Raw genomic sequence first — 15,658 nt, forward strand, 5'->3', positions numbered from 1 at the left:
GGAACAGGAACTTAATGTGAAATTATGTACAAGACTCCTTATGAACCCAGGCAAAGAAAATTACCAGCTTTTGGTTGGACTCTCTTTGCACTGGTATTATGGAGCCACACACATCAATTCTGAAAACAATTCACAGGCCACTCTCTTCCTTTAAAAAGTGGTCCAGACTTAAGGTGTCTCTGCAACCACAGTTATATAGAAGAGCAGTCAGCCTGTTCGTGTAACATTTCTACCACAGGAAGCTAGGCACCAGGCACTGGGACGCAGGTTTGTGTCTGTTGTCTTGTGTGCTCCCTTGGGTATTTGGTGGGCCCCTGTGAGATACAGGAAGCTGGACTAGATGGGCTTTGGCCTGATCCGGGGGGCTCTTCTTATGTTCTTATGACATAATTCTGCCTGGGATGGCTTTTTATATACAGTAGACACCTCCAGAAAGGACAACAGTTTTCCTTATTCTATCTGAGGGAAACAACTGGTCATGATGGAAGGAGCATGTCATGAAAGTACATGTTAGGCCTAGGTTGGCATGTGAAGCCTGAACCAAACTAAGACAGTGTAACTGAAAAGTTGCTAGCAGTTCCCAGCTGCAGAAATGTGAGTAAATAAACAAAAGGATTTGTTGTCTCTCTTTTGCTGGCCAGAAAGGACAGATTACAAGAAATACAGCCAATTGGAATGTTTAGCACCTTAGAAGACAGAGAGGTGCCTTATCAAGGGTGATTGAGTGCAGCTGTGGATCTCCAGTTGGGAGGGGTAAACTATGAGGGCTTAGCAACCAGGCCAACTTCGAGAAGGTTCTGTTCCTCAAGGGTTCTGATTGGACAGTCTAATAAGTATGAAGTCACCTCAGTACTATTAGCATAAGAAGTATAATAATGAGTGCCCAGGGGATGTGAGCATTCCTTCTTGAACAGAGCTTTAGGTGCAACATCCTGCAAGCATGTGTGCTCCATTGTCCATCATGGGCACCTGGCCTCATAGGTAGCCCTGGAGCTAAGAGATCTACAAGAGTAACTGACCCAGGTGAGAGATAGGTATTAATAGAGATAGCCAGCTAGCTTTATTATTTTACTGCTGATATGTTTCCTAGATGTTTATGCCTCTAGCATTTGCTGCCTTATTGTAGAATGTGTAACCTTATGTACTTCATAAACTAAAATATCTTTTACTAAGTTGCTTCATTGTCTGTTGGAGACAAAGGTTCAGAATCCTGCCTAGCTGTTCAGCAAGCTACCAAGTGCTCATTGAGGTCTAGTAACTTGAGGACTGAGGCTTTAATTGGAGAAAGAGCTCAGTGCCTGCAAGGGATAGAATTAAGCCTAGAGGGTCTCAGTGTCCCTGGACTGAGGCACTGGCATGTACAGGGTGGTGGCAGTACTACTGGGCAAGGGGCCTTGAGGGCTTTAGGGTTCGAAAACCAAGAACCCTAAGCACCAAACCTCCCCCCCTTTGTTTACGACAGGGCATCACCTCACAGAACTCTGGAATCAGTTTGTCTGTAAGTTAGAGCTTCCCATTCAGACTGATGTTCCTCTTGCAGCAATGCAGAAGCAAGGACATATGGCTAAGAGGGTACCAACCTATGTACCAGGCCCATACAGCTGTTATATGACAACTAGCTTGCAGTCTAGTCATTCTGAAGGAAAACTGCAGAGGGACAGGAAGATAAATCCTTCCAAGGAGAGGCCTTGGCAAGTTGAATGCCTTGATGCCTACTCTTGCACTGAGAACCGTACATACAAACATAGTAAAACAGTGTTGAGAGTCACTAAAACAAGTAAATGGTAAAAAGTTAACATATATAAAAATGAATTAACATTATTGAGCTTAACATGAGAACAGACACATTCAATTACCTCTATGCTAAAATATCCTCTGTCTACATAGTCACCAAGGAACAGGTATCTTGTGTTAGCAGGGGATCCTCCCACTTCAAATAGCTTCATTAGGTCAAAGAATTGGCCATGAATGTCACCACACACTGCAACAAAAATGCTGCTGATTAGAGAACACAGGTGATTTTTACTGGTGGGAAAAACAGCCAAATTCAAAACTCGACTGTCAATCAGAATGGCACATGAAGAGTCTAACTGCTGCATTTTAGCTATGACTGCTCTTTGCAGCTTATCCAGACAAGCATGCAACTCTCTTGATACACCTATTTTTTCAACTACTCACCACACTAAATGAACAGGACTGGAAAAATATTTAAGGTGCCAATAAAAATGCTTAGGTGTTAACAGAGGCACAAATTGTTCAGGGCTGTTCCTTAGGTTGCCTATATAGTCTAAGGCAGGGGTGTCAAACTTGTTTTGTACAGTGAGCTGAATAGCATTCATGGCACCTTCTTAGGGATGGAAGTGTCATCATTAAGCAGGAAGTGATAACATTATGCAGAAGATGGCCAGAAATAAGTACTTTGTTCTCATGTAGGAATTCATTAGCTGCAAAAGATAGAAGAGAAAATATGCAAATCTGGATCATAATTTCAATAAATGGAAGAGCCCGATTATCATGCTGGCCACTTACGCTGATGTGCACTTAGCAAGTCAGCAGCTGAGATGTGGTCTGTGAAATACCACCTTGGCAGAAGTAGTGCTGCTGAAAGGTCCATGTGACAATTGGGCTCTCCCAGCATCTTGGTAGCATCTCCCTCTCTCACCTCTCCTGGTCTGCCCCTTCTCCTGTAGCGCTCCTTGCCTTCTGACGCCTCATTCTGTCTCTCCCTCCCAGAGCCTCAGCAGAAGGGTTACTGCTGAAAATGTGGCACTGAGAGAGCCTAATGATCACATGAATTGGATAAATAACTTCCATGGGTAAAATAAGGCCCAGGGGCCTTATGTTTGACACCCCTGGACTAAGTAAGGGCTTTCAAACTTATAGCATAAGCATGCTTTCTTTTCCCTACAGAAAAACCAAAGTGAATGAAACTTTCCCAAGAGTACATGATATAAATAAGAAGGTTATAATTGTATTAAAGCAAACTTTTCCTCTTTCACCCATGACATTTTTCTCCCTTTCATTCTGTTAGTTTATTGTGGATTTTTTTTTTAAGGGAATTTTCTATATCTTTTGTTTTAGTCTCTTCTTTATTTTGACCATTATCACCCTTCCTCTCTCTACTCTTCCTGTAATTGCTACTCCAAGTTTTCCTTCTACCTCTTCCTATGCTACATGCATGGAGTATTCGTATACCAAATGCACCTAACTCTTGCACATGTGGTAGTCTGGAAGAAACTACCAGAATTCCCTGGAGAAGTTAGTTTCCCACATAGCATCTGACCCTGCAATTTCTCAGACTCTGCAACAAATGCAAGCCCAGATCCTTCCTGTAGGGACCATCCTGCATCCCTACAACGGAAGGAGGTGAAAAAAAATCAGATTCCATCCATCCAGTGGGAAGCTGTGTGTATGTGTAGCTAAACTACTTCTAAGACATGTAGAGTAGTTCTAATTCATCAAGTTCTTTGGGTTGATATCTTGAACACAGTCTCAGCTAGGAGAAAAAAGGACACCCTCAACAAGAAAATAGGCTCTCTGTATATGGCATCCAGGCATAGCAGGGTTGCAATGCAACTAGAACCGTTTCCCACGGTTTGTTCCCTATTGTACTTTGTATGGTCTACCTATTGGATGATTCACCAGAAGTAACTGGTGATGATGTCCTCACCAGTTACATTTGGCTTGAGAGGCCAAACACAACACAACAAACACTAGTAAGAGGCTCAGGGCAGCTGGGAGGGTTTTTTTGATTGTGCAAAAAGCATATGCAGGAGCGCTGCCCGCTGAGCCTCCTGCTGCTGCTTGCCACACTGAGTTGCTGCAGTGGCAGACCTGGCACTTTTCCCAACAGGGCCCCCGCATCTGCCATGCCCCCGATCTGGAAGTATGTGCAATAATGTCATCGCATCACTGCAATTACTTCTGCACCACCTCCTCCTTCCCCCTTTTAAAAAAAAGGGGGGGGAGGAAGGAGCTGGCCCAAGTTCCAATGGAGTCTTTTGTGCCACTCAGTGGAACAAAAAGCTCCATCAGAGTTAGAAGCGTGTGCACACCTCCTCCAAAGGAGGTGAGCACTGCTTCTGGCCAGCTATCTGGCTATTCTGAGGACAGCCCTCTTCTCCTCCTCTTTAAAGAGGAGCACTCCTGCAGCCACTGTCAGCGCAGTTCCCAACTGCACCAAAAATCCAGTGGCAGGGGGGAGCGGGTTGTGGCGCTGTCTCCAAAAGCCTGGTGCCTGCGGCATTTGTCCCCAGTGCCCCCTGGGTATGCCACTGAATTGCTGGTCTTGCTGCCAGGCAGTGGGAGACTGGAGATTTGGTATGTACCAGACACCGCCTCAAGTACCACTGGTGGTATGAGAAACACTTATCTACAACACAGAAGATACTATTGTATCTCTGGAAAGGTGAGAGCAGCGGAGGTCCTGGCCACCAAAAAACCAAACAGGTCCTGGCCACCTGAAAACCAAACAGCTGCCAACCAACGATGATGACCATAATGTGAATCTTGAGGGTGATAACACAACAATTTTTGTGTGTATACATTTTCAGTAGCACTAAAACAAATAACATGCCAGAAGAAAGGATACTTTTTAAAAAACAAAATCATAGTTTGAAATGCAATTGAAAAAGTGGGGGTTTATCAGCTTTAAGGTGATTTCTATACTAAGAGATGCAAACAGAATTAAACAAAGTATTAGGGATAAGCAAACCAAGTTGTGTATATTTTACAAGTAACACAAGGACCTTTGGACATCAAAGTGCACCTCAGCAGACAAAGCCAATTTCAACATCTCCAAATCCTTTGGAAAAAGTGACTAGCCCACAATAGTCACTTTTTCTAGACTAATCGAACCCCCCCACACACAGCACAAAACTTAAAGTTAACTGCTAAACAGCCCAATCCTATGCATGTCTACTCAGAAGTAAGTCCCATTCGAGTCAATGGGGCTTACTTCCAGAAAGTGTGGATAGGATTGGGCTGGTAATCACGGATCTTTGCATGGACATATTAGTTTGAATTCCCCAACGAAGTAGACAAGTTAACTAATTGCATCAAGGCCAACAAGGACACCTATGGTACCGTAAAGCAGGGTTTCTCAAACCCTCAAATGCACTCTGATGTCCTGGAATGTCGTGAGGCACTTCCAAGTAAGCTGCAGGCCAGCCAGACAGCATGGGACATTGGAAATGGCTGGTAATTGGCTCTGCTCTGTGAGCAGAGCTCCTGCATGCAGTTATAAGAACATAAGAACAGCCCCACTGGATCAGGCCATAGGCCCATCTAGTCCAGCTTCCTGTATCTCACAGCAGCCCACCAAATGCCCCAGGGAACACACCAAATAACAAGAGACCTGCATCCTGGTGCCCTCCCTTGCATTGGCATTCTGACATAGCGCATTTCTAAAATCAGGAGGTTGCACATACACATCATGGCTTGTGACCTGTAATGGATTTTTCCTCCAGAAACTTGTCCAATTCCCTTTTAAAGGCATCCAGGCCAGATGCTGTCACATCATGCGGCAAGGAGTTCCACAGACTAACCACACGCTGAGTAAAGAAATAATTTGTTTTGTCTGTCCTAACCCTCCCAACACTCAATTTTAGTGGATGTCCCCTGGTTCTGGTGTTATGTGAGAGTGTAAAGAGCATCTCTCTATCCACTTTATCCTTCCCATGCATAATTTTGTATGTCTCAATCATGTCCCCCCTCAGGCGCCTCATTTCTAGGCTGAAGAGGCCCAAACGCCGTAGCCTTTCCTCATAAAGAAGTTGCCCCAGCCCAGTAATCATCTTAGTTGCCCTCTTTTGCACCTTTTCCATTTCCACTATGTCCTTTTTGAGATGTGGCGACCAGAACTGGACACAATACTCCAGGTGTGACCTTACCATCGATTTGTACAATGGCATTATAATATTAGCCGTTTTGTTCTCAATACCTTTTCTAATGATCCCAAGCAGAGAATTGGCCTTCTTTACTGCCATCGCACATTGGGCTGACACTTTCATTGACCTGTCCACCACCACCCCAAGATCTCTCTCCTGATCTGTCACAGACAGCTCAGAACCCATTAGCCTATATGTGAAGTTTTGATTTTTTGCCCCAATGTGCATGACTTTACACTTACTTACACTGAAACGCATCTGCCATTTTGTTGCCAATTCTGCCAGTTTGGAGAGATCCTTCTGGAGCTCCTCACAATCACATCTGGTCTTCACCACTCGGAAAAGTTTGGTGTCGTCTGCAACAAGTTTTCATTCACTTGGAAAGGTCCTCCCTCCCTGAGCCTCTTACCAGCCATTTCCAGTGTGGTCTCTGAAACTGGAAGTGTCTAGTGATGACAACATTGCCAGTCACATCCGGGAGCAGCACACTGTGTTCGCAGTGCACGAGGGTGTCGTGGGATGCTGAAAATTGGAAAGTGCTACCTTAAAGTAACAACTTTCGAGTGTTGTAGGCTAGTCTCTAAATGGGTTGCTAAGTGTGGTCCAGAAAGTCTTGCTCTCTATATATACAAAAGCTAAAAGGTAAAACTGTGTTCTCACTATGAGAAAGCAGAATATAGTATTATATGCAGAATCCAGTTTCCTGAAATTTGCAGAGTCTTTTTCCCCCTAAACTTTATGACTGCACATACCTGTCTGCCCTTCTCATCTGCAGATTTGACTCAACATGGATGGCCACTACGGATGAGAAGGAGCCTGCCAATCTCCAGGAAAAAAGCATCCTTGTAAAACAGTGATTTAAAAACAGCAAACTTTTGGGCAGGCAGTCTTCAGTGATTAGAATGGCCTGCAACTATCTGTAGTTGGATTCTGTTCCAAAAATCAGATATTGCAATTCTCCCTGAGAAATACAGGCAGTCCCCTGTATCCTTAGAGGTTCCATTCCGCCCCTCCCTGACGAATAAGAAAACCATGGATACAGGGGTCTGTCTGTAGTTGCATACTATCTACCTCCCCAAAATAATTTAAAATTAGTTACTTTAATCATCAGTTATACTTTCAAGACTGCCTTCTCCATTCTTCAACCGTTGAAGCAATGTTGTTCTAATTTTTGTCACTGTCATCCTTCCAGAAATCAGGAGATTACCTGCCAATTCTCAACGTTCAAATTTAACACTATACAGTCGCCCCTCATCTTCGGCATAGTTGACTTGATGAATTCAACTTCACACTGTCAGCAAACCATAAAAACTTCAAACAGCAGCAATTTAAATAATGCAGGCGATTCTGCCTGCCAATCCACTTACTAAATACAGGCCTGAGAGTGAGCATGATATAGGAGAATGAAGCAACTATTACTTCAGTTGGTATCAGTTCCTGCCTAGTTCCAGTTCTCTTGTAATGTTTAAGACAGTATTTTCTGAATGTAAGGAATTTTCAAGGAAATTTTGAGTATGTATGATTAGGCTTTTCACATGGACTCTGGGACATAACCCTTGAGTAAGACAATTGTACTTTGCAGAATCTTTACTCAAACCCCAAAACTGTGTCAAAGATGCCAATGAGCTCATTTTCTTTATCTCTTAGCCTTCACTGCCTTTCCAAGTCACTCTGCTATCTAACAAAGCAAGTTATAGTCCAAAACAGATCAAGCCATGTTGAATGTGTTAATTTTCAAAGCATTACAGGGCACTACAGGTGGGGCCTCAATACCCGCAGATCTGGCTCAATGCGAATCCCCCAGACCTGTGTTGAGCCAAACTTGGCTCCACCTGAGCCCTCTGGAGGCAACCAGAACACTGCTTTCTGAAGTTTGCAGAGGCCACGTGAATCTGCGCACGGCCTCTGCAGGTTTCAGAATGGCCTTTCTGGCTGACAAAAGCTACTTCTGGATTCCTGAGGGAATCCAGAAGTGAAGTTTTTATGCCATAGAATACATTCTGAGGCACAGAGAAGTCCTCCATGGGCTTTCCCATACCTCAGAATGCCTTATATGGCATAAAAATGTCACTTCCAGTTCCCCTTGGGAAACTGGAAATAGTGATTTTTCAGTCAAAAAGGCCATTCTGAAATTCGCAGAGGCCGCAGGCAGACCTGTGCTGTCTCTGGGGGCTTCAGAAAGCCCTCCAGTCCCCTTCAGAGGGCTAAAGGGGCCAAAGATCGCATATTTGATTATCTGCGATTTTCTGTATCCGCAGGGTGTCCAAGAATGGATCCCCTGCAGATTCTAGGCCCCACCAGTATTTTCCTTTAAATGAAAGTGACAGGCATTAATGCATAACAAAAGAGGGAGCACCACACAACAACAGTCCTATCATGATGGCTGAAAAACTAAGGACAAAATAAAATTTTAAAATGTTCATTCATTTGCTACATTAGGAAAATTCTAAATACTGAGGAATGCAATCTCTGAACATCACAATCTAAAGTCCTCCAATCCTTGCATATCGCCAAACTTACAGTGTACAACCAAGTCTCAGAGAAAATATCAGTGTGTTTAAGGTTCAAAAATGTGAACAAAATCAGAAATAAATGTTACTAAGGAAAATAAAATGATACTCATTCTGACACAGAAAATGCTAACTTCTGTCCTACTCACTTATTTTGCTACATTTATCATTTTGTGACTTTTTTGAAAAGCAAAATATAAATATTTAATAATAATAATACTCAATTAAAGCAAAAACACCAAGTCCTCAACCTTTCAGTATTAGTTATCTGAATTCCAAAGAGCAGTTTCTGAACTATTCCTTGAATGCATTTTTGACCTTCAGCATGGCAGAACTCAGTCAGAGCTTGTACCTGTAATTGGAGCTTCGACTTCTATCATTGTTTTTTCTCTCCTTAAAATTGCAGCACCCTCATTGATGATTCTAAGTGCAATTTCTTCATCTACCCGGCCTTCTTTTATTAAGTGGTTTTTCAAAATATCAACCCGAGGTTTTCCCTCTGTATCAAACACTTCTTCAGAAGTTAGCCGATGCGTTGGTGGAAAAGGAACAGCTGAAAATTAAAGAGTACCACCATTACTACTTAAAACATATTACTAGTCAAATGTTCTATGTATGAGCACAACCTGATCCACAAAAGGCAAAAAAAAGTTGATTTTGTTTGTGAAAGACAATACTGGACAACTCAATGAATTCAAATTTACAGAAGATATAGGAATCATCCAGATTCCTTTCTGCAGACCGACATATTACTTGATAAGTGTAGCTGAAACATGCAATTTGGTTGTGCGTGTATGTACCTACAATCTATGGATACTGCATTCCCTAGAACAGGGGTGTCCAAAGTTTTTGGCAGGAGGGCCACATCATCCCTCTGACACTGTGTCGGGGGCCAGGGAAAAAAAGAATTAATTTACATTCAAAATTTGAATAAATTTACATAAGTTTACATAAATGAATATATTAAAGATGAACTTATATGAATGAATGAAGGTCTTCCAGTAGCTCAAGTCCTATAAAAGTTCATGAACAAACAAAGGCTGGCCTTTCCTTTGCTGCCACAACTGCATCACAGACATGAAACAGCAAGCAGAGGAGGGAGCCCTCATCCCACAGTTCACAGGAGAGATCAAACAGTCGCCCTCATGCTGAGAGCAATTGCATCGGGCCAGTGTGGGCTCCAACAAATTTCTGGAGGGCCAGAGGCCCATTGGAGACTGGGGGCTCTCTGAGGGCTGCATTGGGAGTCCTCGAGGGCTGCAAGTGGCCCCAGGCCCAGGGTTTGGGCACCCCTGCCCTAGAATGTACTAAAGAAAGTAAATCCTGACTAAGCGTTCTGAAATCATTTGGGACAAGTTAATGATGTCCATTAATTTCAATGAGATTTTGTCAGGATTCACTTATTTTGAATACAATCCCCTGTATCCTTCAAGTGAATGGTCCTACATAATGAGAATTAGGTTGACAAATCAACCAGCAATTTAACTGACCACAGACCATCCAAGTTTCTTTCTGTGTTGCATCTCAACAATTCTCATCTTTAATCTACATGAAAATATACCAAAAAAAATCCATGGGAAGGTGCTGTAGCCCAGTGACAGAGCACATACTCCGTATACAAGAGGTCTAGGTTCAACCCGGCAATCTCCTGATTAGGTTGGGAAAGACTCTGAGGAGCTGCTGCCCACGAGTATAGACAATACTGAGATTGAATGACCTCAGTATAAGGCAGCTTCATATGTTCACATTGGTGTTTCTACAAAGCACACTCGCTTACATGTAATAATGAACGGTAAAGAGATTTAAATGATCAAACCAAATAAATATATGGTTGCCAATAGGATGAATTAATATGTGAACTACATGTTAACTAGCTTTCAGATTAACATGCAAAGCCTAGTTTTCTTAAATTTTTGTATGTATTTACTGTAGATCAAAGTAACATTTTTGCAAGAATGGCTTAATGTTGTTTTTAAACAGTTGTATAAAGCATAGACAAAATGCTGGACTATTCGCTTGAAAAACAAAGAAGTCTATTTTCAAACACACTGCTAAAAACTACTATACTTTGTCATGTAGGTTGCACCTTTGTACCGTTGGAAACTTTCAGGGTATTGGTCAACAAAGATTTCAAAAAGGCAGTGCAATATTTAAAGCTCAAATATCACACATCACAGCATTGCAGTGGTAAAATAACTAATTTGTAAGGCTTTTCTAAGGTAGGAAATAGGTAAAGAGCCAAACCTAATGAAAAATAAAATGCATTATTAGCTTGTTTAATTATTACTTTAAAAGTAAAACACCAGTGCATGGGTCAGAACCAGAACTGCAGTGTGAAGACAGAGGCTATTCAACTCTTTACTTCTACCAATTTTCTCACCAAAAGTCCCACCTGAAGTTGCTATGGGCATTCAGAGATGTCCAATGAAAACAAATGGCTAATATTATTATTATTATTATTATTATTATTATTATTATTATTATTTATATACCGCTTTTCAACTAAAAGTTCACAAAGTGGTTTACAGAGAAAAATCAAATAACTAAATGGCTCCCTGACCCAAAAGGGCTCACAATCTAAAAAGATGCAAATGAATACCAGGAGACAGCCACTATATAATGAAACTCCTTGTGAACTACAGACAATGACAAAAGACCCTCTCCTAATGGGAAGAACAGATGACAAATGAGGTTCCATCTAAGTAAGTGCAAACTGATGCACACTGGGGCATAATATTCTAACTTCATTTACATACTGATAGGGTCTAAACTGAAAGCTTCATGAAAACAGCAACTCAGTGTGCAGCAGCCATGAAAAAAGACAAATTCCATACCAGGAATTAGTAGAAAAAGGACTGAAAATAAAACTACCAGTACTATAATACCCTTATACAGCTCTATTGTGATGTCACAAGAGGAATACTGAATCTGAAAAATCTCAGCATCTGGAAAAAAAAGATATCAGGGTGCTGGAAAAGGTGTCAAAATGGGTAACGAAAGCAAATAGGTGGTTGGAGCACATTCCCTATGAGGAAAAGTTATAGTGTTTGGAGTTTTTCACACACACACACACACACACACACACCCCATATACAGAGCTGTTTGTACCATATAGTTTGGCTCTTCAATGAAAAGAAAAGAGGAAAGGGGGGAACCCCAAAGTGCTAAAAGAAGATGCAAGATGATCCAATAAATTCAAACTAACCTGATGTGTTTTGAGTCAATACCTGCGTCCCCAAGGAAGAGCCCAAGTAGTTTCAAAGTGGTATTTCCCAAATGACTAATAAAATATTTGGCTGAGGATGAGTATCCACAGAATAGATAGCAGGGGTATAACTGATCCTAACATTAAAAGAAATTTTTGATTCCAATAGTTTTGGAGTATATTACTGTACTTTGAAACTATTTACAACTTTGAAACTTTGACTCTGAGGAAGAGCCTATAAATTCAAAACACATCAGGAGATCTATGAGGAGGGCATATTTGGAAATGTCCACAATCAGTACTTCATAAATCTGGGAAAGCCTAGGGGAAAGAATCTTTCATTTACACAGAGGCCCAGTTCTTGTTCACTTAACAATAAATCAGACAAGTCTGAAGACTCCTCGAGTCCATGCATTCCTTCTGTCTTTGACTCCGCTAACTATAGTTTGAACAATTCTGAGTTCTCCAAGTTTGGATACAACAGGGCAACAGGTACATCAGTAACAGGAAGTTAGTTCAAAAGTGAAAGCAAAACTTCGTTTCCATCAGTGTCTTGGGGAGGGAAGAAGAAGCCTGAGGATCATCAAAATGATTTAGAATGATCACCATGCCCAGTTGCCAAAGTCTCATACATTATTTGATTTTGAAGAACCCTAGCTGGTGAGAAAAGAAAGTCTTCTCACTGGTGACTTAATAAGATAAGAACAAATAGGACCCTGATATCAAAAGATAAATGAAAAGGATGTATATTTGTCAATATTCTTTCAAATCGTTCTGATGTATGCAGAATAATTAATAGCAAAGACTGGAGCAGAGCAACACCTGATAGCTGCACACCTCCTGCTGGCTCATACAGGGCACAATCCTAACCCCTTATGTTAGTGCTTTCCAGCACTGACATAAGGGCAATGAAACTCCGAGGTAAGGGAACAAACATTCCCTTATTTGAGGAGGCCTCTGTGAGTGACACCCAACTGCAGGATGCAGCACATGTCCCATTGGTACCACTATGCCAGTGCTGGAAAGCATTGACATAAGGGGTTAGGATTGTGCCCGCAGTCTAACACAGCTATTTTCAACCACTGTGCCTTGGCACACGGGTGTGCCGCGAGCAGTCCTCAGGTGTGCCACAGGAATTTGGGGGAAAGTCATTTATTAATAGGGCCAATGGGAGATGTGAGCCCCCACTGGCAGCATGGTGTGTCTTGTCAATTGTCAAAAACCTGGTGGTGCGCCTTGACCATTTTAGTGCCTTGTCAGTGTGCCGTGAGATGGAAAAGGTTGACAACCACTGGTCTAACAGTTCACCAAGCCAATATCCTCTGTAGTATCCAAACCCTGTCAACCCCAACTGGCAGCAGATCTCAAACCAACATAAACATCCATCAGATAGTTCTTTTCTGAGACATAGAAGAGAGTCATGGTAAGACCCTACACCATCAATTCTAAACCACTGTGCCCCAGCACACGGGCGTTCTGTGGGAGTTTGGGGGAGGGTCATTTATTAGTGGGTAGGATTACCAGATACAAAGTGGGACAGAACGCCTATACCTTAGTTTAAGGCAATGATTTTCGACCTTTTTTTGCTTCATGACACACTGACAAAGTACTAAAATTATCAAGGCTCACCATCTGTTTTTTGACAATTGACAAGGCACACCATGCTGTTGGTGGGGGGCTCACATTTCCCAATGGCACTACTAATAAATGACCCTCCCCCAACTCCCGCAGGACACCTACAGACCATTTGTGGTACAACAGTGTGCCACGGGACAGTAGCTGAAAATAGCAGCTTTAAGGTACAGTTGTGCGCCAGTTAACGACGGGGATCGGGACTGCGATCTGCGTCATCAGGCAGTGCTTGACACAATCTGAACCCTCTGCAGGGAAGGAGATGCTCCACTACCCTCCCCTCTGGAGGGTTGTCTGAGCCTCCCAGAGGCAGTGCACGTTGGAGCGCTGCCTCTGTGAGGCACAGACTGAGGGAAATTGCACCTCTCGCATGACTTCTGGTTTCATGGAGAAAGCTGGAAATCACACAAGAGGCACGATTTGCCTCAGTCTGAGCCTGGCAGAGGCAGCACTTGAACATGTGCTGCTTCTGGGAGGCTCAGACAATCCTCCGGAGGCTATGGAAGCCGAGCTCCCCTTGCATTCGGAGGGCAGATGTGTGTGCCCTGATGACCACACATGGTCGTCGCATATGCGAACCCGGTATGTTGCTAAGGGGTGCACACCAGTATACCTTTAAGGAAGTAGTTCTCAAACTTTTAGCACTTTTTAGAATGACAGGACCCACCGGAAATGATGTCATGACTGGAAGTGACATCATCAGGCAGGAAATTATTATTTTTTTAGCAATCCTAAACTGTAATCCTACCCACACTTACCCAGGAATAAGTCTCATTTACTATCATTGTTTAAAGCATATATATAGTAGCCTGTTCAAAGTAAAAATCTGTAACATTTCCCCAAATGCAGTCACACACCATGGGAGCATCAGGTCTAATATATTAAAAATAAAATATTGAAATGAATGGGGGCCCAAATGAAATGGGCTCATGACCCACCTAATGGGTCCCGACCCACAGTTTGAGAAACACTGCTTGAAAGTATAGAAAAGGAAATTTTGACAGGTGTAGCTTTTTAAACCCATCCATGCTGAGCTGCATGTTACAAAATTCCCTCTTTTATACAATGGTTAAAAGTATAGGCTCTCTGTCCCACTTTGTCCCTATTAGTAGGGCTCTTGGGGGATGAGAGCCCCAGCAGACAGTGTGCAATGTGCTGTGTCAACTGCCAGAAAACGGGTGGTGTGCCTTGACAACATCAGTGCCTCGTCCATGTGTCGTGAAACGAACACAGTTGAAAAACTGCTGCCTTAGGCACACAAGGTGACCAGAAGCACAATCCTAACCCCTTTCCAGCACTGGCGTAGCGGTGCCAACGGGACGTGTGTGGCATCCTGCAGTTGGGGGGCACTCAGGAGGCCTCCTGAAAGTAGGGAATGTTTGTTCTCTGACCTCAGAGCTGCATCGCCCTTAAGTCAGTGCTGGAAAGGGGTCAGGACTGCGCCCCAGGGGTCCTCTTTTTAGCCTGGGAGAAAGCTGAGAAGCGCTGCTTTTCCCTGAGCGGAGCCTGCAGGCGGCCACAGCCTTCTTGCAGGTAATCAATTCGATGCACTCAGTTCCATGCACTGTAGTACTAAGCCAAGCGGCGTTCAAAGCAGGCCCCTGAGACGAGCCACTGAGGCTGCCCCGTCCCGCGCTTTGCTTGGCTGCCGTCCATTTTGGGGTGCCTGCCGCTCTCTCGCGGGGAAGGCACCTCAGCGCCCCACAAGGCCGCAGCGAGAGGGGAGAAGAGCCTCCGGAAGGGGCGAGGACTGGACCCGGGAGAGGCCCGCAGCAGCCACTCGGGCTGCAGCCCAGAGGACGAGCGCGCCGCTGCCCCGCGCGCAGGGCGGGAGCGGGCACTGCCCCCCCGCCCCGGCGAGCGCCGCGCCTCGCCTCGCCTGGCCCCGCCCGCCCCACTCACTCACCCTTGACGGCCCGCTCGCAGGTGCCCAGCGGCGTCCCCGGCAGCACCCGCGCCCCCTCCTTCGCGGACATGGCGGCCCCGCGAGCGCGGCGGGAGGCGCCCGACCGGACTAGGGGCGGCTGCCGGGAGCCGGGGCCCGCAGCAACATGGCGACGGGCGCGGGGGACCAGCCAGCCAGCCAGACGGCGAGGGGGACAGTCCGCCGCGGGACCGGCATGCACTGCGCTCGCACCCCCGCCGCCCGCAGGCTCCAGGGACCGCCTCGAAGTCGCGCCTCTCCGCGCTCGCCGCGGGTCTCCGCCCGCCTCGCCCCGCGGCAGGCACGCTCAGGCGCGCGTGTGCACGCGTGTACTCATGTGTATAGTTAGTGTGTGTACATATAGTGTGTATGCATGTGTACGTAGTGTGCGTTATGTATACATGTGTGTATACACACACACACACACATATATATAGTGTGGGTATGTATATGTATTTGTGTGTGTTGTGTGTGTGTGTATATATATATATACGTACGT

General features: G+C 44.3%; 1 protein-coding gene across 3 annotated transcripts in view; it reads right to left on the reverse strand.

Annotated features, from left to right (window-relative positions):
• Positions 1–15,313, reverse strand: part of PPP3CB (protein phosphatase 3 catalytic subunit beta) — a 43,762-nt gene extending 28,449 nt beyond the window's left edge. For all 3 annotated transcript variants that reach the window (XM_066620407.1, XM_066620406.1, XM_066620408.1), the window contains exons 1-3: positions 15,142–15,313; positions 8,751–8,951; positions 1,857–1,981 (exon numbers count right to left, since the gene is read on the reverse strand). In XM_066620407.1, coding sequence (XP_066476504.1) covers positions 1,857–1,981; positions 8,751–8,951; positions 15,142–15,211 — 396 coding nt within the window. In that variant the 5' untranslated portion in view covers positions 15,212–15,313. The remainder of the gene's footprint in view (positions 1–1,856; positions 1,982–8,750; positions 8,952–15,141) is intronic.
• Positions 15,314–15,658: the final 345 nt, after the last annotated feature.

This window comes from Tiliqua scincoides, chromosome 3, assembly GCF_035046505.1.
Source record: "Tiliqua scincoides isolate rTilSci1 chromosome 3, rTilSci1.hap2, whole genome shotgun sequence".
Lineage (NCBI taxonomy): Eukaryota > Metazoa > Chordata > Lepidosauria > Squamata > Scincidae > Tiliqua > Tiliqua scincoides.